The 25,383-nt window shown below is 42.7% G+C and overlaps 1 protein-coding gene across 5 annotated transcripts in view; it reads right to left on the reverse strand.

Annotated features, from left to right (window-relative positions):
- Nucleotides 1-25,383, reverse strand: part of PHACTR2 (phosphatase and actin regulator 2) — a 129,097-nt gene that overhangs the window by 69,484 nt on the left and 34,230 nt on the right. The window contains exon 1 of one of the 5 annotated variants that reach the window (XM_064413484.1): nt 2,073-2,317. The exons of the other annotated variants lie outside the window; for them this stretch is intronic. Within the exon in view, the coding sequence (XP_064269554.1) occupies nt 2,073-2,115 (43 nt within the window). The 5' untranslated portion in view covers nt 2,116-2,317. Of the gene's footprint in view, nt 1-2,072; nt 2,318-25,383 lie in introns of those variants that run through there. 5 annotated transcript variants of the gene reach the window in all.

The following is a 25,383-nucleotide window of genomic DNA, read 5'->3' on the forward strand; positions in this document are numbered from 1 at the left end:
TGCAGGGGCACAGCAGGGCTCGTAGGGCAGGGTCTGAGCCCTCCAGGCTGGCATAGCTGGAGGGAAAGGGAGCAAACAGGCAAGAAACTCCTCACAGCTGCTTTTGTGTGGCTCACTGGGGATCTGAATGCACTATTGATTCCGTAGCACTAAAACAGATTTGTAGCTCCTGCGTGTGCAAGACAGATATCTCCTTCAACTCTAATCTCTAGCAGCTGTCAAAGACTTAAATGGCTTGGAGCTGCCTGGCACGCCAAAATCAACGAAGATTTTAGGCTTGCTTGCCTAAAGGACAACCCATGGAACAGGAACCAGTGAAAGTTATTCTCCTGCCCTGACCACAGATGGTCAGGGCCTCCCAAACTTCACAATGGATTAAGTGTCCAGACCATGTCAGTAAAACAGACTAGAGAAAACAAATGAGTGCACCCCCAAGAATCCATGCCACCAGAAACTGACTCGCCCCTATCGTTCCTTGTTGAGGATATACCAAACAATTCCCAACAATTTCAACAGTGATAAAAGTGCAGTGGAATTACTCTTCCAGGAACCTCCCGGAGGCACTACCACTGTCTCACCACAAACTGCAGTGCTCTTAAAATGAAGATAACTAAAATTCACTTGGCAATATTGAGGCAGCATCATTGTAACTTACATCTTCAGATACCTGTCTCTCACTGCTCCTGATTGAAAATTTTGTTTTCAATCAAGAAAGAATTCAACAGTGATTTTTTTTTCTTTGAGGTAAAGCTAGAAATTCAGCCCAATTATTGTCCATTATCATCCAGCCAAGCAAACACAGGCACCACAGTTATCCTTAGCCAAGATACAGGCCCCCCCAAGGCAAAATGCTCTCACAATAAACTTTTGCACTTAAGAGTTTAGTCACTTTTTTGTGCAGGAAGTTTAACAAAACTTTTTAACCGTTCCATCTGTTTCCTTACATCTGCTTTCCAATGACTACCTTGAAACAATCCTAACACACTGGCTGCCGGGTGAAACCTTCAACAGGATTATAACATTTATTGGAAATGGTCCAATTTTTCTTTCATGCAATGTTTGACAGGTGAGAAAATCATCCAAGGTTTTGACTGGGATGGTGTGACTAGGAATACAACCGTCTGAAAATCATGTGTTAAGACTAAAAGTATTCTCTGAAACAGCAGTGAAGGAAAAATAAAAGGGGAAAAGAGAAAGTTTGTTGCAGTGTCTCCTATTTGCCAAAACATTCCCACATTAACAGCAATAAGCAAATTAAGGATAAAGTCCACAACAGGATTTTGTTGGTTGAGCTGGATTTTTTTGTGTTTTGTGGTTTTTTGTTTGTTTTTTTTTTTTTTTTTTTTTTTTAAGTAGATATAAAGGAAACAGGCGTTGAGGAAAAACAGGCATGCAGGAATTTCACAGCAAACTTCAAATCTCACTGAAGTTAATTTAGATTCTACATCCTATTATTGTGGGAAGAGACCCACTCTGTTTTTTAGTAACTAAAACACACCGAGTTAGTTTAACAACATTCCCAAGAAGCTCGTACTACCTTCAAAAAGTTGCAAACAGCCAGGACTGCTTTACTGGGGGGATGGGAGAGGGGGGATAGAGGTGGCGGGGAAAAGGACCCGAAACAGTTCCACTCACACGCTATTTATTTATTTTCAACAGTCTGCTTACACATAAAATGTCCTGGAGCTAAAAGCAACCAGCTGGGCGGGTTACTAGCCGCGCTCCTGGGCGAGCTGCCAGAGCTCCTTCCCTTTCCCTACGAAGGGGAAGCCTTCCTACTTATTTATTTAATAACGGGCAAAGAAGGAGCCCCGAGCCCCGGGGAAGGCGGGAGGCACGGCGGAGCCTCTCTCCTCCCGGGGGCCGCCGAGCCGGGCAGGGCAGCGCCGGGAGCGCCCGCCCCGGCCGCTCCAGAGGAACGGGGCAGCGGCGGCGCCGGGACCGCGGGCAGCGCTCCGCCGGCCCGGGGACCGCGGGCACAGCTCCGCCGGCCCGGGGACCGCGGCTGCCCCGCCGCCACCGCGAATCCCGGCGGGACCCTCCCGCCCGGCCGCGCCGCCTCCGGTACTCACCGCCGGCCGGCTCGGGCAGCGTGGAGACCGAGGTCTGGCCCATGGCTCGGCCGGAGGCGCTCACGCCGCCCGCAGCCTCCGCCGCGGCTGCTCCCGAGGGCACATCCCGGTGCTGGCCGGGCCCGCGCTCCCCGCCGGCTGGCGGGGGGCGGCTGCTCCGGCTGCGGGCCGGCGGCTGCTGCCCGTCATCCCGCCGAGCTGCCCGGCCACCGCCGCGGGCCCGGGCCCGGCCCCCGGCCCGCTCCGCCCCGGCACCGCCCCGGCCCCGCCCGGCCCGGGCTGCGCCGCTCCGGCACCGGCACCGCGCGGGGCAGCGCCCGCATCGCTGAGGCCTTTAATAAATTAAAAAAAAAAATCAAAGGCAGACGCCCCCCCGACTTTTAGCTACACGGAGTTTGGGAAGGACGGTGCGCTGCTGGCGTCCCGGTCCCTGCCTGCCCCCGCCCTGCTCCGAAGCCTTATTCCAGACACGGAGTTATTCCCACCCCTTCTCGTACCCTCTGAAGGTACAGGGGATACTTGAGTCAGCCCCAGGGAGCGATGCCGTCGCCCTGCTCCAGGGGCTTTGCTGTTGGGAGCAGTTTTCAGGCTGCGCTCCCGTCGCGAGTGGAAAAGGAGCGCCCGGGCAGGGATGGGATCCTGACCGCGCTCGTTTGGCTGAGATCTGGAAAAGTGCCCGACGCTCGCCACACACACGGGTACATAATCGAAGACAGGACTACTTTTAGTTTTGGAAGAAAGAAGATAGTCAAAGACAGTGGTATCCAGACTGCTGTAACAGGTGACAAGACGGGACAGAATCAATGGGATAAACTTATGAGGAGGATGAGGGGAAACACATTGTGCGTATAGCTCTAAGGCAAAATGAACAAATTATTAATTTGTCTTCCTTAAAGCATAAACATCATCCAAGCAGTAATACAAACTTAATGCTGGAGCAAACAAGTAACTTACCACTGCTGAAAAAATAAAGAGAGAAAAAATAAAAAAAAATAAAAGCCCCCCAAAACCTGAATGCCCAATAGCTATTTCTATGCAGTATCTAGAAATAAGCAGGGAGATGCATATATGCCACAAGAGGACACTTAAGGCTCGCCTAAAGAACACCTATTAGCAAGACACGGTGAAACTACAATCTCCTAGTGGTCTGGAAATCCTAGAAGAAAATCCTAGAGGGGTTGAAGTGATGTCTGGCTAGCTGATCTTTGCATGCGTTGGCACTGTGGTGGTGTTTCAAGGATGGAGAAGTGTGTTAGTGTGGGGCCCATACCAAGGACACAAAAGGGGCACAAGAAGTTGCTGCTGCCTGTGTGGTAGGCAGAAGAATGGTAATTGTCAGCTAATACATGGCGTATACAACTAATGCTAGTCTTCATGTTTTTTTATAGAAAATAGGTCCTGGTAAACAGCTCTTTTATTTCCTCATTTTAAATGATTATGCACTAAATTGCCAGAGGCTTGAGTGTAATGACTTCTGCTAGGTACTTGATTTAGTAAGAGAAAAAAAGTGAGAACAGCACAAAATTAATAAAGCACAAACAGATGAAGAGCTAAATGAAAAGCAGATCAATTGTCCAACAGCACTAGCATTTGATGAAGATGTTGGTGAGCTTCAGGGAGGCTCTTCAGAGTTTTCATCAGGAATCTAGAGTATTTTTTCAAACAGCTTAAAAAAGACTAAATAAATCACCACTGGCAGCAATTTTAGACAGTAAATATTAACAGAGTGATAATGAGAACAAGGCAGTCACAGTTATCTGTATTATTTAACAAATTCAGGTCTTTCAAACAAGTTTTAATAGGGTCAAAATGAGAAAAAAGTCAGACTTGGAGGATAGAACAACACAACCTACATGGCCAAGGAATGTATCTTTGAAAGTCACTCCATACAGGAGCTTGGAGAAATTCAACATAAGCTCCTAGTGAGCTAGTGCTGGTGGAAAAGGGATTGCTATGTACATACAGCTGTGCAAGTAGAAAAGGGTAGGTAGAAATCCCATTGCATCATTGTGCTTTTTATCAGACAAAAAGTGCTGTCCCATATCCAGTGTTGTTGTCTTTCCCTAAAAAAGTTACTGTGTGATGAGAGAGAGCTGGAAAGAGGTCTACAGGATAAGATGGAAATCACAGAAAGCAGTCTCCAACAAAAGGTGTGGAAAAAGCCAATGCACTTGGGAAAGACAGATGTTGCATTTTAAGTTAGCAGTGCCCTTGCGAGGGAAGAACAGCATTGCAGCACTCCTGGATGTTCAAGCACTGAAGGAAGGACTCTGTCTGACACCCCCAAATCCAGGTTCCATACAAAGCACAACACTGAAGACAACTGAGTGGGGCTTACACAGAGGACCAGCTGAATTGCACAGTGGGAACCAAGGGCAAAGGTAGATGGACTAATGGTCCCTTTGCCAACCCAAGGAAAGGCTTCCAGAAGGGCAGCTTGTTGTATCAGACAACTTCTGTAATTAATTTCTCAGGAATTTTTTTTTGCATGCAATTTGGCATGCTCATTTTTCTTACCTTGAAAAGTTATTTTTAAAGGGTTTGTTTTGAGAAACTTGAGTTACCTCTTTGGAGTCACTTGTAAACAGGAACATAAAAGTTTTCCTGTCTGCCTCTGGTGAATCTCATTAATTTTATCAAAGGAAATTGTGTTCCCCTCCTGCGTAAAGGCCCAGTTTACAATGCAAAAGTGTATACCATCTGTCTGCAATGATTCACATGACGTAATAAAGTCCTCAAAGTCAATTTGTGAGCTAAATAAATGAAATTTAGTTACCACATCCTTCTTGTAATTGAAGTAGTTGCCAGTTTCTTTTGGTTTAGTTGTTGTGTTTGTTTCTGTTTTTTTCTTCCTAAGTTAACTGATGGTGATGACTTTCTTTTCTATGAATGGGGAAACTGGGCTGTTGAAAGATATATTACATTTCTCATATGCAGAGCTATATTTATGTAATCGCCTCCACACAGAAGGGATTCTAACATCCTACTGACATTCACATGTGAGCATCCGCACAAAATTTGCTTGTCTGTAGACTTTAATTCTGCAGTATGATAGAAGTGTTCTCATCTGTGCATTAGATTTCTTGCCATGTTGATAGTTGGCATGTAGAACAGTTGAAAGTTTAAGGATATAACAAATTATTCTAGCAGAGATTTAAGATTACAATTATGTAGATAAAATATGCTTTTATTTGGTATCCTTGTTTTTTAGGGTGTAGATGATCCTATGATATCTTAAGTTGTATATTCCACTTTGCACCTAAACATCTAAGAAGACAAGACACACAAAGAGACTTCTAAGCATTTTGCAGTATTTTAGTCTTCTAGGGTTTCTGGAAATCCACAATTGCAAGCAAAGCAAATATAGTCAGGGGAAGATTAAAGTGAGAATTTCAGGATTAAAATGTCTGTGATCACTTTATCCAAGGCTAGTCTTGTACTGAAGGAAATTCTGCAAAAAGATGTAAAATATGTGTGTCTTCCATCAGGTGGTGAAGCAGCAAGCTGATGGGTACAAGAGGTGCCAGTAGTCATGCCAGACTGTTCTGACACAGCAGCATCAGTGGGGTTCCTGGAACCTGTGTCCCAGTTGGATTTGAGGTTCCAATGTGAGTAATAATGTCTGATTGCTTCATGCTACACACACAGCTCTTCTCTTCTTGCCCAAAGTTACTGCATTGGGTACTGTGGAGAGTGCTCCTAAAGAGACACACTGCTGACCCTCAAGAACTGAAATATTCCCCCCAAAGGGAAAAAAATAGCTTCTTCCTGAATTTCAGAAGTGTTTGTAAAACTAGAATGTCTCACTTGTTGAAATGGCTGGTACAAGATCTCTTCATGGAAGATGATGTAAAACTTCCAAATGTTTCCGAAGTCAGTGTGAGACAATACACACAATAATCTATCTCACATACAAAAGGGTAAATTCCTTCCCCTCAATAAAACATCAAAGACAGATCTATTTCAGTGTGTTTACTATACTGGGATGATGGATGGCAATAGATGACTTACAACTTCTAGGATGTTGTTGCCTGGTCTTTATAGTTCTGTAGGCTCATGTAAAGAGGCATTTTAGAAAGAGGAAATTGTATTACTATTCTCTCAGTTACCAAGATTAATTTATGGCCCTAAAGATAACAGAAGCTATGAGGAGGGTCTATCACATTTAATCTCAGGATTTGTAATGCAGGACTGGCAAATGTAACAGGAAAAGACTGTTTTCCAAGTGCTTAAGAAAAACCAAGAGGATGGCATTGAGTCCAGGGCAGAAATGATCCAAACAGGTAATTTCTTATGTGTTCCACCCACTCACAACCCCCGACAGGGTGCAGAACTGCTGGAAGATGATCAGCACGGTGTCTGGCAGGCTGCAGAGCTGAATGATACAACAAACAAAGCAAAGGTCATGGCATGGAGCAAACACGAGCAAGAAGCTAAGTCACTTTTTTAGCTATGCTCACAGTAAGGTTTGTAGCAATGCCATTGAATTTGTACCTGCCTGTAGAGAACCTGCAGTTATTTGGGGAAGAGTTTGGGGAGGGTACCTCCAGTCTCTTTGCCTGAGACTGAAAATCAGCTGTGGTTGAGCAAAAAGCTAGTTTAGTTTTCTGTGAAACTGAATGCAGTTCTTAAACAGGCACCATCAAAACAAAACCACAGGCCATATTAATGGATTATACATGCAGCATATTGGGCATTTATGCCATTTCCTTGTAACAACCAGAGACTTTTTCAATAACCCCAAAATATTCTCAAATTTGAAAATATTTAAGAATATTTTTATGTGTACTTTTTTTACTTTTAATGGCTTAGCAATGTTGTGCCTTCACCAGTGCCATCTATCATTTTCAGTGCCCAAGTGTAAGGGAAAAAAAGAACTTGAAATCTTCCTTAAAAGAGAGACTGTTGTTTTTGTGAGAGATCATCACCAGCCTTCCACAAAAATTCCCATTGCATACTGTTTACAAAGTAGAATGGAAGGCAACTATACAGAACTGAGAGAAGCTTCTGTAGTTCACTCTCTAAATTTGGAAGCTAAGGGTTCAGAACTTTAGATCACAGGAGTGATCTATGCAAATGTGCATAACATGGGTTATTCTGATCTGGGCTATTTAATATGCAAATATGGGTTATTCTGATCAAAATACACAGCAAAAGTTTTTTGGATGGGATTTGCTTGTTCACATTAAAATTGCACTGGTTGATGGGTAGCAAGGTCATCACCTATGGAAGATCTGAGTGGCTCAGACTTGTTTAGTATTCAACTTCTGTTTCAATATCTGTTCTTATTTATCTTTACTAGATCTTTATCATCAGAGGCAGGAAAAACAGCACAGTTGGGCAAACCCATTCCTGGTCATTTGGCACAGACAGGTTTTCTTTCTGCTCACAAATTATCTCCAAATAGATTCTTGCAAACCTGTTTGCTACTCTAAATTATTCACCATAACAGTTTGCAAGCCAGTTTTGAACACTGGGAAGCAGGTAAACAATTCATGGCAACAAGAGTTCAATAATTTATTACCCAGGCTGTGTGCTAGGTGCCCTCAGCCATGGGCATCTCTTTGTGCTCTCTGACTCAGGGGTTTTACCTGTGCCTGGAGGAAACTTGCATAAAAACACATCAATATGGTTTTAAATGGTTAGTAATGAATGCTTATGGATCTACTTGTGTGGTTTTATCATCTGATCTGTGGCTTTCTTATGTTGCACCCTTTAACTTAACATTGTTCTTTCCCATATTACATAGCTGCTTAGCAAGTTGTTCTAGGAATGACTTCTACAGACTTGAAGAATGCAAGTACACTGAAAAATCTCCATCGTCATTTTAATAACAGATTGCAGTTTCTGTGGTACTGTACACACTGGACTTTTAAAGTACATTTACATACTGCGTGTGGTTGAAAGGCAGAAAATAGAAAGAAAATGATCCCAACACAAATATTTAGTAAGTCGTGAAGAGCAGATTACTCCTCTCCTGTGCATATTCCTCAGCTTCAGAAACTGCCCTACACCCCCACTGTGCTTTCTTCCTACATTTCCATTTCTACACGCTTCATCCCCTGCCAATGCTGTTCCACAATATCTTTCAAAGGTGTTTTCTTTCCCTAATGTTCTTTAAAGGCAAATTCCAAAACTTGAAATCCCTCTGAGATTTTAGACCTTTGCCTCTATCCCACACTTGCTGCTAATGTTTGTTTACTTTGCTTGTGATGATCTGGAGTCAGTTCCCTCACTTCACTTCATTAAGCCTGGCCTATGCAGGAACCTTCATTTTCTCACAGAGTATTTCACTAATTATTTGGAGTACTATTGCATTCACATCTATTATTTTAAATATTATCGGCTGCCTAAAGACTTCTGATATAAGTAGTAGAAGTGGTGCCATGCAGATTTTGGAGAACTACTTGTAATATAATGAAAGTGAAAAAAAGAGAGATTAATCAGACCCATCTGACATAAATGTTGGAGTTTTTAAGTTTGAATTTACTGAAAATTAATATGTTGTAAGAAATGTGTGCTGTCCAGGATAAGACTCTTGCCTTCTTTTAAGAAGGGCTAAGTAGTGTTCACTTGATGCTGGAAAAAGCTACCTTCTGTCTTTGTTTAAAGCATCAAGGGCAGCTGGCATACTGGATCACATGATGTCCCTAAGCCTAAATCAGATATTCCTGAAAAACAGGTGAAGAACTCTCCAGTAGGTGACATGACATATTAGCTAAAGTCTGTAAGGTCACACTCTAACACTTAATAATGTAATGCCACAGTCCTGGTTTAAATTTTAAACCTTGAATTCTCAAAAACTCTTCTACATGTTTATGACTGTTAGTTGCAAGAACTCTTGATATTAATGTACTTCATACATGATAATTTCCTTTGTGCCTCATTCTGACTCCCGGATCCCAGCACCTCCTGTTGTGTGGCAGCACCGTGACAGCACAGGACAGAATTTCCTTTCCAGGCAGAAAATAACCATCAGACATTTTCTAATCAACAGTGTGTTTGTCACCAGATTTCAATTTTGTCCAGGGTTCCAGATTTATGATGAAAGACAAAAAAGGACTACATTAGAAATTATAAATAGCATTCTGCCTGTCCTAGTTCAAGCCACTGGGGAAGAAGAAAACAGTGGCGTAACAATGACACGTTGGAGTGTAGAGTTCCTCAATAGTCAGGTTTCTGTCAGGTTTTCAAAGGCTTTAGCTGCTGCTAAAGTTTTTATCAGTAGCTACAATAAACAGAATGAACTGATACAAATTGGCTTGTCCCCAGCTGAGAAAATGAAGCAGGGCAGCTAAAGGAGCTTGAGGCCTATTCTTACTCTGGGTCACCACCTTTCCTCCTCCACCTCTTCTCTCAAGGCCTGTTGCACCTTTCATTGTGTGCCCCATAGCAATGGCACAGTATTAGAAGTCCCTAATTCATCTTTTCAAGGAAAGGCTCCCACCAGCTGGACCAATTCCCCTTGGGCATTTTGCATTTTTTTCTCTCTCCCATCTGGGTCTAACAGCAGTCTCCCATAGCAGGCTGCTACTACTGCTGCAGCAAAGTCCAGCTATCCAGGAGAATTCCTGTGCTCTCCAGCCTGTCCAGCTGGGAGAGACAAGCAGCCATGATAGTGATTCAGCTGCACTAACCATTTTCCTTAGGAAAACACAGCTTTCTGCTCTTCAGGGCACGTGTGGTAGTTGCTGGCTGTGGCTTTTCCTCTGTGTTTCCAAGCTCCTTAATGAATCACTGCTTTTTGGCACTGAAGCAAAATAAATACATCATTTTGGATGCCGTTGCCAAACGTATGTACACTTGGAGCAGGTTTTGAATGATAGAAAGCAAAAGATTTAATGAAATGTGCAGGCTGCGTAGTTAAAGATTCAAAAGAGCCAGAAAATATGAAACTGAGGGTCACAACAGTATCATCAGCCACCAAGTTGTTCAGATCTTGTGGATTTTCTGGAACACATGGAAGGGACTTACCAGTAATGCATCCACTACAACTCTCAATGGTAGAAAACAGTAATAGAAAGCAGCACAGGGGTGCAGGATCACTCATCAGCATGATGGTTAGATGCCTGCCTCTTTCTTTTCCATTCCCCTTCCCCTTTCCATTTTTCTTTTCTGCTTTTTAACCAATTCAGTGTAGCTACACATAGCACAGCAGAGTTTTGCACTGATGCTCCCTAGCCTATGTGAAGGGGAACAGACATCCAACAAAAAATTTGGCAGCTGTACTGAATGAAGTTTCTCATTTGCTCAAGCCAGTTGTGTGTACATACCTTGCTGTGCACTTTGGCCCTTTTGAACTACATCAGCCTGCCCATGATTTCAACAAGATCCATGTGCTCTTGCTGACTCGAGTGAGAATTGAGAAAAAGTTTTGAAAATGTTTGGCACCAGTGTTCTTCTAGTTCCCCTCCATTCAATTAGATTTTAGAATGAATTCAAATGTATTGCTGGACTATAATTAGCTCTGAAGGACAGAAGTTCACTGGGAACTGGCTCTTTTTAAATGGTCAGCTGTAAAGACACTACCTTGAACAATATCCTGAATGTCAGCATTTAAAAAGTTTTAAACCTGGACCCATGCCTGATGAACTGCCAAAAATCAGAATCCTCTCTGCCTTTGGCAAATCAAAGTCCTTCCCTATGAAGCTGCTTTACTACAGAAATATCTGGATCAAAATGCAAGCTTCAGCCTTCAGTTTCCTTTCCCTGTATGTTTCTACTACTGTGAAAATGTGGACTTTTTTTTCATCCTACTGGGAAAATGCATTTTTTCCACTCTCCCATGACTCAAAAACATCTGAAAGATTCTCCCTCCAAGCTGAAGAAAAAGAAGGGGGAAAAACTTCACCTTTTGGCAAAGATGCAGATGGAAATTTTTGACTCAAAAGAGGATTTTCAAAATAAAATAAAAGAAGCATGTGAAAACAAGGGGTTATAGTGGAAACTATTTTCATAGCCAGCTCTAAAGTAAGCACTGCTGTTCCAGAGACACATGGTACTGATGCAAACATTGGTTTGAAGCCAAAACCCCTAGCATGCTAGTGGAATCCGGAAACACTACAATATTAAATACACCTCAAAATATATGTCAGACATCTCCCCATGTCTCTTCCACTTATTCTTCACAGCAAGACACCCTGCACTTAATTCATCACTGGCTGCAGAGTGGCAGAATAAAGAGCTGGTGGTGGACATTCTTTCCTGCACCATACTCACCAAACAGTCTTCTGGAAGACTTGGGCTTATTATTCCCATTTTGCAAATATTGAGCTAATATCCACTTTCCATCTGCAGCACTTACACAGCATCTATTATTATAGCATGTGAGCACCTCTTGCTGGTCCTAGGGAAGTGTTATTATCCCCAAGGTACCATTTCCATGTTTCATTTGGTGTGATGGCAGGAGGGAGTGTGCTACAAAAGGTGTGAGGGCATCCTGCTCAGCTGCACTCCTCATTGGCAGACTCTTTCTCCTATCTTTTGTCTACTTCCTTCAGATGCTGTAAAGCAGCTGTCCTGGCCCTGGACAGTTTTCTATCATGGAAAATTCCCTTTGTCTGCTCTGGTGAGACCCCACCTGGATTACTGTGACTCACTCAGCACATGGAAGACATGGACCTGTTCGAACAGTCCAGAGGAGAGCCATGATTACAGGAATGGAGCCCCCTCCTGTGAATACAGGCTGAGAAAGCTGGGGTTATTCTGCCTGGAAAAGAGAAAGTTCAGGAATGCCTTATAGCACCTTCCAGTACATTAAAAGTGGCCTACAAAAGAGCTGAGAGGGACTTTTCACAAGAGTATGTGGAGATGGGACAAGGGGGGATGGCTTGAATCTGAAAGGAAGTAGGTTTTGATTCCATATGGGGAAGATATCCTTCACTGAAAGGGTGGTGAGACACTGAACAGGTAGCCTGGAGAGCTGTCATGTACATGTCCTATCCCTGGAAATATTTAAGGCTGGACGGAGCTCTGAGCAACCTGATCCAGCTGAAGATGGCCCTGCTCATTGCAGGGGGGTTGGACTAAATTATCTTTCAGAGGTCCTTTCCAGTCCAACTCATTCCATGGTTATTTTTGCACCTACCATGATTACAGCTGTGGTGCTGGACTTATATCTTTGCTGATCTGTAATAAAGCCCACAACCAGTTACAAGTGTCCAAAACAAAGGTGTAAAATTAATCTCCTGCTTTTGTGCAGTCTGCCTTTCCTGCAGATTTGAGGCTTTTGCTCTCAGTCCTTGCCCCTCAATGAAATGCAAACACTAATTGTTATTTTTCCCAGGAGTAGGACTGGGGGAGCATCCCCCTGTCCACTTGTGCTCGACAGAGGTTTAACAGGGAAGTGAGGTCCCCTCCCTGCTGGCTCTGTCCTGGTCTGGATGGCTGCAGAGGCACACCAGCACCAGCAGAGCACTGACTGGGGCTGTTTCTTCTCCGTCTGTCTGGCCCCAGCTCCCCACAAGGCTCTTCATCCACAGCGTTCCCAAAGAGCAGCCAGAGGCAAGCAAGTGGGGCTGGCAAAGCTCCCAGCCTGCTGTGCCAGGGATTCATAGCACCTCTGGAATGGGAATGTGCTCTGTGGGCGTTGGCCCTGGTAGCTTGGCCCTGTACTTTGAGCAGCAATGTCACAAAGGTGTGGCTGGTTCAAAGATACCATCAGACCCAATTTCATGCTAACATGCACACCATGAACCTCTCTCCTCTCTCAGGCACTTGTTTGGGGTTTTGTTTTGATCTTTCAGAATCAGCCACTTTCATTCTCCTGATTGGAGGTAGCTGTCTTTGCAGTAGGTTTTACACACCGCTTGTTTCTAAAGCCACCCTTGATGTTGGGAAACAAATAATCCCTTTTTAGCTTCTGTATGACCAAGTGTGCATGGCTGTGCACAGGGAGGGCTAAAAAGGGCTGGGTTGGGCACCCTTGCCAGTGTGCTGTAGCAGAATTCTGCTCTGGTAACCTGCTGGCATCTCCCTGCTGAGGGCTGCTTTTATGAGGCAGAAAGCCTGGTGAGCTTTGCCTCCAGCTCCTCCTACATGAGTGGCATTTGGTTTTACATGGTGATTGTATAAATCAAGTGTCAATCTGTGAGTCTCATTTTGCTGTTTGAATCATTGTGTGTCGTTCATTGACTTGCTGGTGGCCAGAGGAACCAGCATGCTTTAACCAGGCTAGTCCTGGGGGTCTTTTTTGTCCTGATTTATTTTGGGTTCATTCAGTTGCAAACCCACACATAAGGAAACTAAAACAATTGTATCAAATAAGCCAAGAGTGGCTCTTGGGAAAAGTGCTTTTACCAACACTAAACATTAATATTACATTTTTTTTCTCACTACGTTTTAATAGAGCAGATTGTTAATGCAGCACATTTAGTCAGTTCAAATGAAAAAAATAATTAAATTAAAATTCAGAAACATTAGAGCCAGATGGGCTGCAGGGGCAAAAATACAGAGACTTTTAAAGCTAATGTAAATGTAATATTATTGTTTTCATCTACAATCCAATTAAATTGGGCTGACAGAAGAAATGCCCAGGAAGAAAGCTTCTCTGTAAGGAAAATCCATTAAAAAGTATAGTACATCAGAGGTTTTCATGGTGCTGTGGCTCACTGAATTACATTCCAGTATAGATACAGCAAAGCTGATGTGGGAGAGCCAGAAATAAGACCTTTACTACTGTGTCACCTACGGGGAGAAAAAGGACTTAATTTTACAGTGCTTATTGCAAGTATTTAACTGTAGAAAACATTAACCCGAGAAGATCCCTTGTGAAAGGAAGAAAATGCACATTTCTGAAAGCAGGACCTACTTGGGGAGCTCTTGTGGCCCCTTCCACAGTCCCTGGCAGCACCGGGAACCAGGCAACAATGCCAAACTCCCTCTAAAACCTCATGTGGGTGTAAGGCACACCCCATGCCTTGCAGAAATGCCTCCATGTGCACTGCAGATAGCTTGTACTGGGCTCTCTGGGTGGAAGATAAATGCCTTTGGTTTTGGGGTATGATCCACAAAATCCAGCTTGGCATTATTTTCTGTAAAGTCACTTGGAGAGCTGTGCTAGCTGGTGATAAAAGAAAAGGTACCCTGCATTAGACACCCATAAGCACTCCACTTCTCTTTTTAAACATTTCCCCTTTCCAGAATACCTGAGACATTTCCTTGTATGTTAGCTGTGTGGCACAGTAAACAGTTGTTTCTTCCAAAATCAGCAAGCAAGATTCTACATCGAGTCACACCTACACAGGTGATGGAGCAGGATGAGGGGCACTCCAAAGCATTCTCAAGCACAGATCCCACTCACTTAAATTACTAAAATACAACACAAGGTGTCTTTGGGGTTTTCCCATGATCCAATTGACTTGAACTACTAAAATACAGCACAAGATGTCTTTAGGGTTTTCCCATGAACTGCACAGTAATTATGAACCAAAACCTTGACTCACACATGGTGATAAAACCCAGTGCCTGTAAATCTGTGAATGTAGCTGGCAGCCATAAAGTAAATTATGCAGAGCTCAGGTCAATGGTCCCTTCTGTGTTTATTCCTCTTATTTAATGGTCCATTGCTGGAGACAGACTGAGAACTTTCAGAATGTTTTACAATGTTTTTATGTGACCAAGGAGTATGCCCTGTGCTTTCCATCCCCATTATCCTGACATGTTGAACATAAATCAGAGTGCAGTGTGCAGATTAACATTTGAGAAGAGCACAGAGCACTTTTTAGGTTTTTTAATAATGTATACACAGAAAAAACATCTTTCTTTCTGGAGTAGCCCTTAAGAGAGGTCACCTTTTGGTTAAGGGACAAAATAGGGCTGCCTTCATTTTATGCAGTTGAATTTCACAAAAGTTCAATGTCCCAGTATGGGGATCCAAGCAGACATCCATTCAATTCAAGACAAAAGGTGGTTAAAATAACCTTACATTGTCAGGGGTCAAATCCTTGCAGCTCAAGCTAATAAAAGTAAATTTTTTTAAAGGTACAGAGACTTTACCCTCAGCACTCAGTACTAACTCCTGGCCTCACACAGCAGGTTGTTTTTAAGTAAAATAATTCATTAAGTGAATGCATTTACAGTTATGAATATATCCATGTATAGATATGTGAAACTGATGCAAGTCAGTTCCATGCACTCTCAGGTAAAAAATCACACATTTTCCTCTGTGGTCAGCATCATTGAAAACCTTTCCAGTGAGTAGACATTTGTGTTAAACCATCCTATTAATCCTGCAAAAGTTTTAGAAGTCTGAATAGGAGTTCCAGCAGCGAGACTTCCTGCAGTTCATACTTATGTAAGAAGTATAGAAAGGAAGACATATTAAAGATGTCTATTTACCAGTCTAATTGAAAAAAAAAAAAAACCTGCATTTTAAGCTTTCATTATTAAACTAGTAAATGAAACACTTTAATAAAACTAGTAGTGTTATTAAACTAGTATGGTGCTAGTAACCTACTCAAATCTGGCATTTCCTTATAATCTGATAAATATTAGGTGGTTTTGTAAACTATTTGGCCCATCAAATTAAGTAATATGAGACAACTGGATCCACAATTCATGCAAGGCATTTTTTGTTTGTATAAGTTGTCTAGCAGCATTGGTTAACTGATGGACCATAACACATAAGAAAAATCCATACATTTTCTGAAGTTTTTTCCGGCTTGTGTGTTCATTTTTACACTGAAAGTAATTTGTCTGACTGCAAACTGTACCAAACAACATGACACTACGTAGCTCTCAGGTTATTGCTTGCTATGAGCTGAGTCAGTCTCAAGGACAAAAGACAACCCAGAATATGGGGGAGGGTGACCTTCTCCATGGACAGAACATTTCTGTGCACAGGTCAGGAGCCTGCTGCCAACAGCCTGTACTGAACTGCCAGGCACAGTCACCATTCTGCTCCTCTTTGAGGCTGTTTCGCTCTGGTCACTGCAATGTTTTTCACTGACAATAAGTTTTATACCACATATACTACAAATTTGCTGTTGCAGTAAAGACGTCTAATGTTCAAGTATATGTGCAATGCAGCAGCCACATAGGAGCTCTGGGACTCCTTGTTTTTCCCTGGCAAGGCACTCAATCAGCATTTGTAGCCTCAAATACCATGCAAGACCCGGGTCATGTATTTTTCACACACACAAAAACCCTTTCCCCCCATTACAGTTGCAATCAAGCCTTTATGAAAGCTCTACTACCAACACCAGGCTATGCATTTTTAGAGAAGAGATGTGTCAATATAATTGACTAATTATAAAATAGCAGAAAAGAAAGCAAACACTGTGTATCCTTAGGTATAAAATCCATTTTTTCCAGGAAGCTTCCATGTTTTGAGAGTTACACCAAACATGTGCTCCATCTTATCCAACTCTCTTTCTTGTGCATTTTTATCAACCCTTAGAAAGCTGGCATGTTTTATCACATTAGAATTCAATGTAAGAAACCTGAACACATGCTCATGCTTCACTGCTCAGTGGTTATTAGAATAATCTGCAGGAAATGACACCACAATAGGGCATTGTTTGTGAATGTGAGCAAAAGGTTACAAGGAAAGCCTGCACCAGAGCTGGCTCCTTGACTGCCATCCCCTTTGCTGTGTGTGGTGGCTATCTCCATCACAGTCAGTCTCTTCTGCATCCCAGGAGAGGAGAAGGTACAGCAAGAGAACATTTATCCTGAAAGCACGGAGTAGCTGGAACAGTGTGCTCAGTGAGAGGTGACCAGCTGTGGCAGAAAGCAAACCTCAGAACTCCTGCTCACTGTAATATTTGAGTACCCCACAGTACCCAGCAAACAGATCTGCAACAGGCATAATATAGACATGGCTTTGTGAGAAATTATTTCCTATAATTCAATTTTGCTTGGATCTCTCAGTTCCACAGTCCTCAACCCTCTCCCTCATTGCTGCCCAGCCACAGAGGCACCACAATGACCTGTACACTGGAGCTTTCCTCCTTGGCAGCTGAACATCCCCCTGGGGGTACCACCACAGCAATGCCCTGCTAGCGCTCACACTGGTGGAGAAATAGTGCCCAGTCCCTTTTGAAGAGCCCAGGAGTGTCCTGAAGACTCTGCTTGTTAAGGAGCCTTTTCAAGTGACGTGGGGCTGTCCAAAGAAGGCATGCTTGGAGAAAAAGCTTTTCCTCTCTCCTAGGGTCCCCATTCCCAAGAGATGACCTTAGATATCACAGTGGTGGGTAGTGAGGTTGTCTGTCATCTGTTACAGGGACTCTATTTCCAGCCTAAATCCCACACAACATTTAGGTGGAAAGACCCTTTCTGTCTATCCATGCAATAGCTTGGGCAGGACACAGAACAGTTTAGGGGCTGGTTCTTGATTCAATATTGTTTTCTGCTTGAAGGCATTAATTCCTGCTTCTCTGACTTTCCAGTAACAGCCTGATCTTTTTGCTGGTATAGTACCAGTATTTCAGGGCTTTTATCCTACCAGCTGGGATTAGGGGAAAATACTGCTGGTAGAGAATAAAGTACTGTTAGCATAGTGGCATAGGGCTAGGCTCTTGTTTCTAGTTCTCCTTATAAAAAAACCCACAAAAACAGCAAAACAAAAAACCCCATAACAAACCAAAACCAAAAAAACCAAAGCAAAACAACAACAACAACACCCCCAACAAAACAACAACAACACTTCTGCATTTTAAGTAGGTGCAAAGAAGGACAGATGAGGGCCCTCAGCAGCAGGCTGTATTATCATATACATAGTCTATTTAAGGCAAAATGAACTGCTTGTTATTTTGGGCACTGTGCAGTTTGCAGACACTGTCTGCATGCTCCAACAACAGCGTTCACCCTCGCCACAACCCACTCTGCTGCTTCCAGATCTTTTGTCCCAGGAGGCCTCTTCTGGCAGAGGTGCCCTGTGGTGTAGGATTCTTAGCAGCCACACAGAGAATGACGTCAAAACCTGAGGATTTAAATTACTTGATTAAGAAAGAAAAAAACCAAGGAAACAATCTCTCTCTGGAGTACACAGGAGAAAGCCACAGCACCTGCACAAAGCAATGGTGTTAAGACTGGCAAGCGTTGCCTTGCAGTTTGAAGAGCAGCACCAGTAACCTAGAAGTCAGGCTTAGCCAGTGAAACCTTCCTGCCTGGTGTAACACCCAGGCAGTGTTCAACCATGGTTTCTCTGCAGCTGTGCAAGAGTTCCAGCCACATTGCCAGGCTGACAGCAACACTGAGAAACAAGGACAGTGCCTGATTTCAGAGATGCTGGAATAATGCAAGAATCTGCCCCTCCATTGGTGTGAGTGGATATAAAGGATTTAATTGGTTCTGGCTTACCCCCACCTGCCCCTCTCGCGAGCAGTAACCACCTGAAAGCAGCATGAGTGAATGCTTTCCACAGGATCTCTGGTGGTGCTGACTCTGGGGTGATGAGAAAGAATTAAACATCTTTCATTTAACTACCTGTGCACTGAAAAGCAGTACAATGGACATCATTTCAGCAAGCTTTTCTGGTGCTGAGAAGGCAGGATAGCCGGGGCTCGTGTGTGCCAGCGATGCTGTTCTGTTGTGTTTGACAGGTGGCAATTAAGGCAGAAGCAGCAAGATCCAGGGGAAACAAAGCCCTTATTAAAACTGGAAGGAGAAATTCTGAGTGCTGATTAGGAAGCATCCTGCTGGAGGCTTTCTAACACCTGGGACCCTCATTTCCAGCTTTCTTAGCAGTCTGTCTGATGTAAGTTGTGCAGTACTGTTTTTGTCTTGTGCTACTTACTAGTCACCTTCCTTTTTCAAATTTTAAATAGATTCAGCATCACCAATGACCAATATTTTAATCTTATATCCATACACACAGACATGTTAAAGTAGATATATATTGTTGTTGCCAACAATGCACCTCTACAGAGAGACCTTTGTGATATTTATTCATAAGAGGTCCAAAGTAGTACTGTTGAGTAAGAAGTAATGGAACAATGTGTAGGATTATTACAGTTAGAAAGCTGAAAAGGGATTTTAGGACTACGTGCAAAGGAGGTTCAGAATTTAAAAAGGGTCTTTCACAGTAGCTCAGATTGCATTGTTGCAAGGCTTCCTGAACCCTCCTCAGATTTTTGTGTTTCTAGGAAGACATGGGACACCAAAGATTCCTTAGTATCCCAGAAGCAGTCACTCCAGTGCTCCAACTAGAGCAAGACAGAGCCTTCCAATGTTGCAAATACATATGAGGAGTGTCTCAGCTCTCTGAGACAGAGCTCATCAGCTGCACATGTGCCTCCAGCATAATGTTATTATGCAAGTATTTTTGAAAATCACTGCCTCTCAACATTGAGCCTCCCAATATGTAACTATGATCTAATTAGTCTTGTGCCTGATTATATGGCTTTTCCTTGGTCCATACTGAATGCATTAATTTCTTACCTGAATATAATTTTGTATTTTCTTGCTTGTCAGTGCCAGTGGCACCATGCAGCTGGAACAAAGGACCAGTTCTTGCTGGATACCTCCTGAATCACACCCAATGAGTGAAAACCCTTCCCAAAATACTCTTGTATTTTGAAACCTGGCATTTGGGCACAGAAGAACCCATTTGATACATAGTGTATGGGTTTTGCATCATTTTATGTTCTACAAATCAGAACCAAGCCAAGCATCTTCTCATGCAGCAAGATAGGTGTATGAAATATTTCCCTTGAACCTGTTTTTCCTCCAACCCATGTTAATTGAAATTATTTGTATTCAATCTCTTAATTCTTTCTGGCTCAGTCTCTGTATCATCTGTTTCACATTTTTGCCTGGGACTGATGTCAAACTCATTAGCTAATGCTTATGAGTCTACCTCATTTATTCTTTTTAAAAATTGTTGCAAGGCAAATTAACAATAATTTCTTCAAGATCATGCAATTGTCTGACAAGGGAGACCAAGGGGATACATTGTGAACCTTACCTGCTTAACTTCAGAATGTTCCCGAGCCCAGGCTGGGGCCTCCCTGCCTCCCTACCATACTTGCACCCCTCCTATACACACAGGAAAGATGCACCCAGCCCAGCATTCCATCTCTGAGAGTCTCTGAGCACTGCAAACTCCCTACAGGCTCCATGCAGTGGCTTCACCCATGCAAGTCAGTCCTCCACATGCTGAGGAGTGTGTGGGTGTGCCTGGGAATCATCTTTGTTCTTTGTGTTTGCAATGTCTCTTGACCTGCATAAAGCACGTGGTGCAGCCATCCATAAATACCATGAGAACACAGCTTGTTCTATAAATGAACACATAATGGAATTTGATTTAGTATCATGAAATAGGAGGAAAATATTGGGAGTAAAGTGGAAATGTTCGTATGCTTAAGAATGGTAAATGTCTTGGACTAGTCACCTTTGACAGAGCAAAAGCTGGAATAGGTTAAGGGCCACTTCTCAGCTTTGGGAAGTCCTTTCATACCTGTATAAAGGATCTCTAATTTCTCACATTTGGGTCGGGCTGATGTGACCAGGGAGTTGGCAAGCAGGCAAATCATGGAGCATGAGAAAATTTTCTTTACTTTTCCCCTTAGCTGAGAAAAAGCCCAGTTTGATACAGGTGTTTCCTTATAATTTTGTTTCTGTTCCTAGAAACCAAGCTACTGCTGGTATCTCCCCTACACACCCTTCCAAATAGTACGAGACAGCCAGTGGGTGATCCCTGTTGGAAGCAATCTAAATCAGCAATGCATACACTGAACTGACTCAGAAAAACCCTGGATTTGAGCACAGCAACCTACTTTCATGGCATCAGTTGCAGAACTGGAGCTCTGGTGCACAGTGCATAGCAAGATAAAGGGAAGTACAGGACGTAAGCACTCCAAATTCCTCTGCAAAGCCATGGGAAAGCTTTATGGTTGCCAAGCTGCTAATATCTTCAAAATACTTTTTTTCCTTTTTCATTCTGCCCATAATACACTGTGACTGTGAAAATGGAGAGAAGGAAAAAAAAATTTAAATAAAATAAAATAAATTTAAAAAATTTTAAAATAAAAATTAAAAAAATTTAAAAAATTAAAAATTAAAATTTAAAAAATTTAAAAACAAAAAAATTTAAAAATTTAAAAATTTAAAAATTTAAAAATTTAAAAATTTAAAAATTTAAAAATAAAATTAATAAAATAAAATAAAATAAAATAAAATAAAATAAAATAAAATAAAATAAAATAAAATAAATAAAATAAAATAAAATAAACCCTAGTCATGCAGATTCACACAGAGCATGCAGACCAGCATGAAAATGTGAAGTTGAAGGGGACCACAGCAGCTATAGGGACTAATCCAACACAGTAGCAGGCAATAGGTTCTTTGCTGTGGGAAGCACCACTTTTGCATCCTGTGGACAGCTGTGTGCTTTCCTGGGAAGCTGTAAAAGGCACAGGTGTAAAAGACTAGTGTGGCATGCCAGAAGCAGAGAAAAGGAAAGCCTGAGGTCACAACTCCATCTGCCCTGTGCTGAGAAGTTTATTTGTGGTGCTTTTTCAGGCAAGCACTTATCAGCTGTCATGGTGGCAACCCTCTTCTCCATTAGCAGTCTGATCAGTATGAGGTTGCACTTATTGCCCTGAGGGAAAAGCCTTAAAGGCAGAGCAGAGGAAAAGGAGATCATGGCAAGAGACAGCAATGGCACTAAAGTGTAGTTAAATGCTGATCTGGGAAGAATTTTGACTCCTGCCTTCACCTTGCTCACCCTGACAGTGCTCATTTGAAATGGATGCACAACCTATCTACATCTGAAAGATGTATATAAACTTTAACACTTGGGACTGTGTGCTCTACCAGGGGAAAAAAAGCTGAATTTGAACTCAGAATTTCAAATTTTGCTTAAAAAACCCCAAAGAAATTTAGCTTTGGCTGCAAGCAGTGATGAGGGAACTTATGATTGTGTTCTTAAACCACAGCTGCACAAACTGCCCCTTGGCTCAAGTGGCATATCACTGGCTTCTTCACCTGCAGTACAGAGTAAAGCAGTAGGCAGGCCACCACCTGAGAGAGGAAGGGGACCCCACAATCACCCTTCTTATTCCTCTCCGGGAGAAGATAGCATCCTGGGAAATAACCCTGGCTCTACTCTTTCTCCTCCAAAGTAAGACTCTAATGGTGCTGAGCAGTATGTCTGCTTTGCCAGTTTTATACCTCCCTGCTCTTCTTTGGAGCCAGGCTTCCTGAGATACAGTATAAGAGAATATACACAACACTTTGAGAACTTGAGGGTTTGCAAACACAACAGAAACTTGTGTGAAAATGAAGAGCTTTGTGTAGAGCTACTTCATCTCCTCTAGTATTTGAGTTAAAGAATTGTCTTGGGGTGACAACACACACAGCTAAAACAAGGAACATGGGTAGATATTACATTATTCTGGGGACAATATAATAATATAATGAACTTCTCATCAGCCTTAGATGTTGCAAAGTAAATTGTTCATCTTCGGGGACCTCAAAATCTTGCTCGAGACTTCATCACATTTACTTTTGTCCTAGAACCTCCCACATGTAGGTTAAAAAAAATTTCCCCACTACCTAGACTATCTAACCTCAGAAACTGCCCAGACACCCTCAGATGGCACCGTGTAACCTTCCCCAGCTTCTAAATAAGACAGGAAATTCATCAGGGTGGATGGCACCTCCAAAACCATGGGCAGGGGTAACTCTGAGTCCTGTCTGCATCAGTTCACAGCACAGTGGTGAAAGATCCTCCAGCCTGAGCTAGAAGAGCTGTGTCCTGAGCAGGATGCTGGGCAGGTGGAAGACCCTGCAGCCCATCTCACCCCAGCTGGATCACCAGTCAGGGTCCGGCCCCCAGTGCTGCTGTGGCTGTGCTGTTCAGGGTCTCAGATTGATGTCTGCTGGTCAAAAGGCACCACATCATACCAACGTGCTCAGAGGTGCCCCAAGGACCTCCTGTCACCCAGAGCAGACATGGCCTTCACCAGGTGCCAAAGGGGAGAACGAACACACAAAACACCCCATTGCAGAGTTTTGCAGGAACACTGAGAAAAGCAGACTCTACCATGGCTTCCCACTTCCCTTTCTAACCCCAAAGCCATCGTTGCTCCTAAATTCTGTGGTGCTTTATGCCTCTTGAAGCCACTCATGCCAAAGTAAACAGCTACTTCAACCTCTTGCGGGCGCCTGAAGCTGTTTGGTAGGAAATGCATGTTTATGCCTTACAGAAGGCACATAATACATTACAATCACTGGGCTAAGTGATACAAACTGGGGGATTTTAAAGTTACGTTTGGCAACCTGCCCTTGCTGTGCTCTAATTATTCCTTAATATCCCAATTTAAGGGCAACATATTGGCCCCATTTATAAATTGTCTGGCTTTTATGAGTTTGTGTCACAGAATTAATGTTGAACAGTTTTCAGATTCTTTATTGAAAACTGCTGATTGTGTATTGCCTGACAAAGCAAAATGTCTCCATTAGAATAATGATTTATTGTAAATATGGTAGTATTAAGGCTGACTACTCTGGGTATTAAAAATGCATGGAAAAAAACCATTGTAAAAAGTGTTATGTGAGCTGTCATAATTTGTCAGTTTAATATCTTTGTCATTTGCATTTCTTTTTAAAATGCCAAGAGCAATTAAACCTTTTCTCACCAGTAGAAGATGCCAAATTCCACTTGAAATTAAACCAGAATAATGTGTCATGTTAGTTATTTTAATAGTATTAAACAATAAAAACAGAAACAGAAAAGAGAAGAAAAAGGAGACATACAACAACTGCAGCTACAAAAAAAGCAGCTAAAATGGATAGCCTGTTTCTGTGATAAAATCACAGTCATGAACTCCATAGGCTTCTTCCATCAACAAACCATTTTCTCTGACAGTAAGGCTATAACAAAGTCTTGCTGAACTATGATTTAAATGTCAATAAACAGCTCCCAGCAGCACAAATTTTATGCCTGAGATCGCCATATTTTCAGTACATCTCTCCACATGGTTTCCAGGCAAGCCTCCATAATGAAATACCCCTTGTTTTTTGGACTGACTCAAGTCCCAGAGAGAAAGACAGAAGGGACTTGTGAGTCAGCAGGAGCTGGAGCTAGGACGAATTGATCACAACTTTGTCTCCTGTGGAAATACCAGCTGCTGTCACATTTCTGTTGGAACTACATTGTGCATGCCTTCTGGCAATGGTCAAGCCATGGGTGAAAAAATTTTTTTCTGGGATTGTCCCCCACTGTGCCTGCCTCTCTACATGACATATCATTGCCATGAAATATTCTGCTGCTTTTCAGAAATACATTTAAAGGGGATTTCCCATACAATAAGCTGTAAAATAAGCAATCTCTGATAGTTACATTACAGGAAAAGTGCTGTGGAGAAAATTAAGATTTAACAAATATTTGGCCCTGGCCAATTAAATTTCTCATAGACTTTTGCTTTCTTTGAAAATTGGATGTTAAGAGGGACCTAATTCTTCACTCAAGTCCACTATTTGACTCATATACTTCCAGCAACTCAGTACCTAATTGCTGACAAGCCTGGGTTAAGTTTGTCTCCTCTTGGAGGAAAGCAGAAAAATCACCCCTTCTTGTTTTCTTTGCAGGAAGCTCTTTTGCTGGTACCACTGCCCCCAGGGTGCTTGGAGAGGATGCTTCTGTACAGGTGTCCATACAAACCCCAGTCGCCTCAGCCTCCCAGAATCTGTAGTCAAGGTGCTAGATCTGTCCAAATGGATGTGGTCATTTCCTTCTTCTTGCATCGCCAGCAGTGAATGGGACACCCCTCCTGGTGTGGAGCTGTGCCCAGGGTCAGGCACACACAGCTCCCTGGGTGTAGGATAACAAATCCAGCTGCCCAGTCTTCTCCAACACGCTGCCTCTCCATGGGCACTGGGTGGGAACACTCACTTTGGCCTGGGGACCTCCACGCTCACCCAGGGATGGCCAGGCCCCACTTGCCAGCAAGAATGATTGGACACAAACTCAGCAGTTTTATTCAGGATTTGCTCCTGTCTGCTGGGAGAAGGTTGCTAGGTATTCTTATAGTCCTAAGCTACTTACATTTTCCAATTATACTTCAGGAAGAATTCTCGTAAACGTTTTATGTGAAAATATAAAAAAAGTCTTAAACAGTGAGAAAAAAGGGGAAAAAATAGGGAAAGTGAGGATTTTTTTTGGTAAAATTCCATCCAGTCTACTTTTTGAGCCCAAAGAAATGTCCACACAAGTCACCCCACAATTAAGTATCACATTTCATAAAAGACTCTCTGTTAGAGACAATGAATGATGGTGAAACAGCAGCAGACTAGATCATTATTATCAGCCACCAGGTCTTTGGTCATGCAATATTGCTTTCCCCCTTTGTCATTCACTTCCAGC

The sequence above is a fragment of the Passer domesticus genome, chromosome 3, assembly GCF_036417665.1.
Source record: "Passer domesticus isolate bPasDom1 chromosome 3, bPasDom1.hap1, whole genome shotgun sequence".
NCBI classification, from domain to species: domain Eukaryota; kingdom Metazoa; phylum Chordata; class Aves; order Passeriformes; family Passeridae; genus Passer; species Passer domesticus.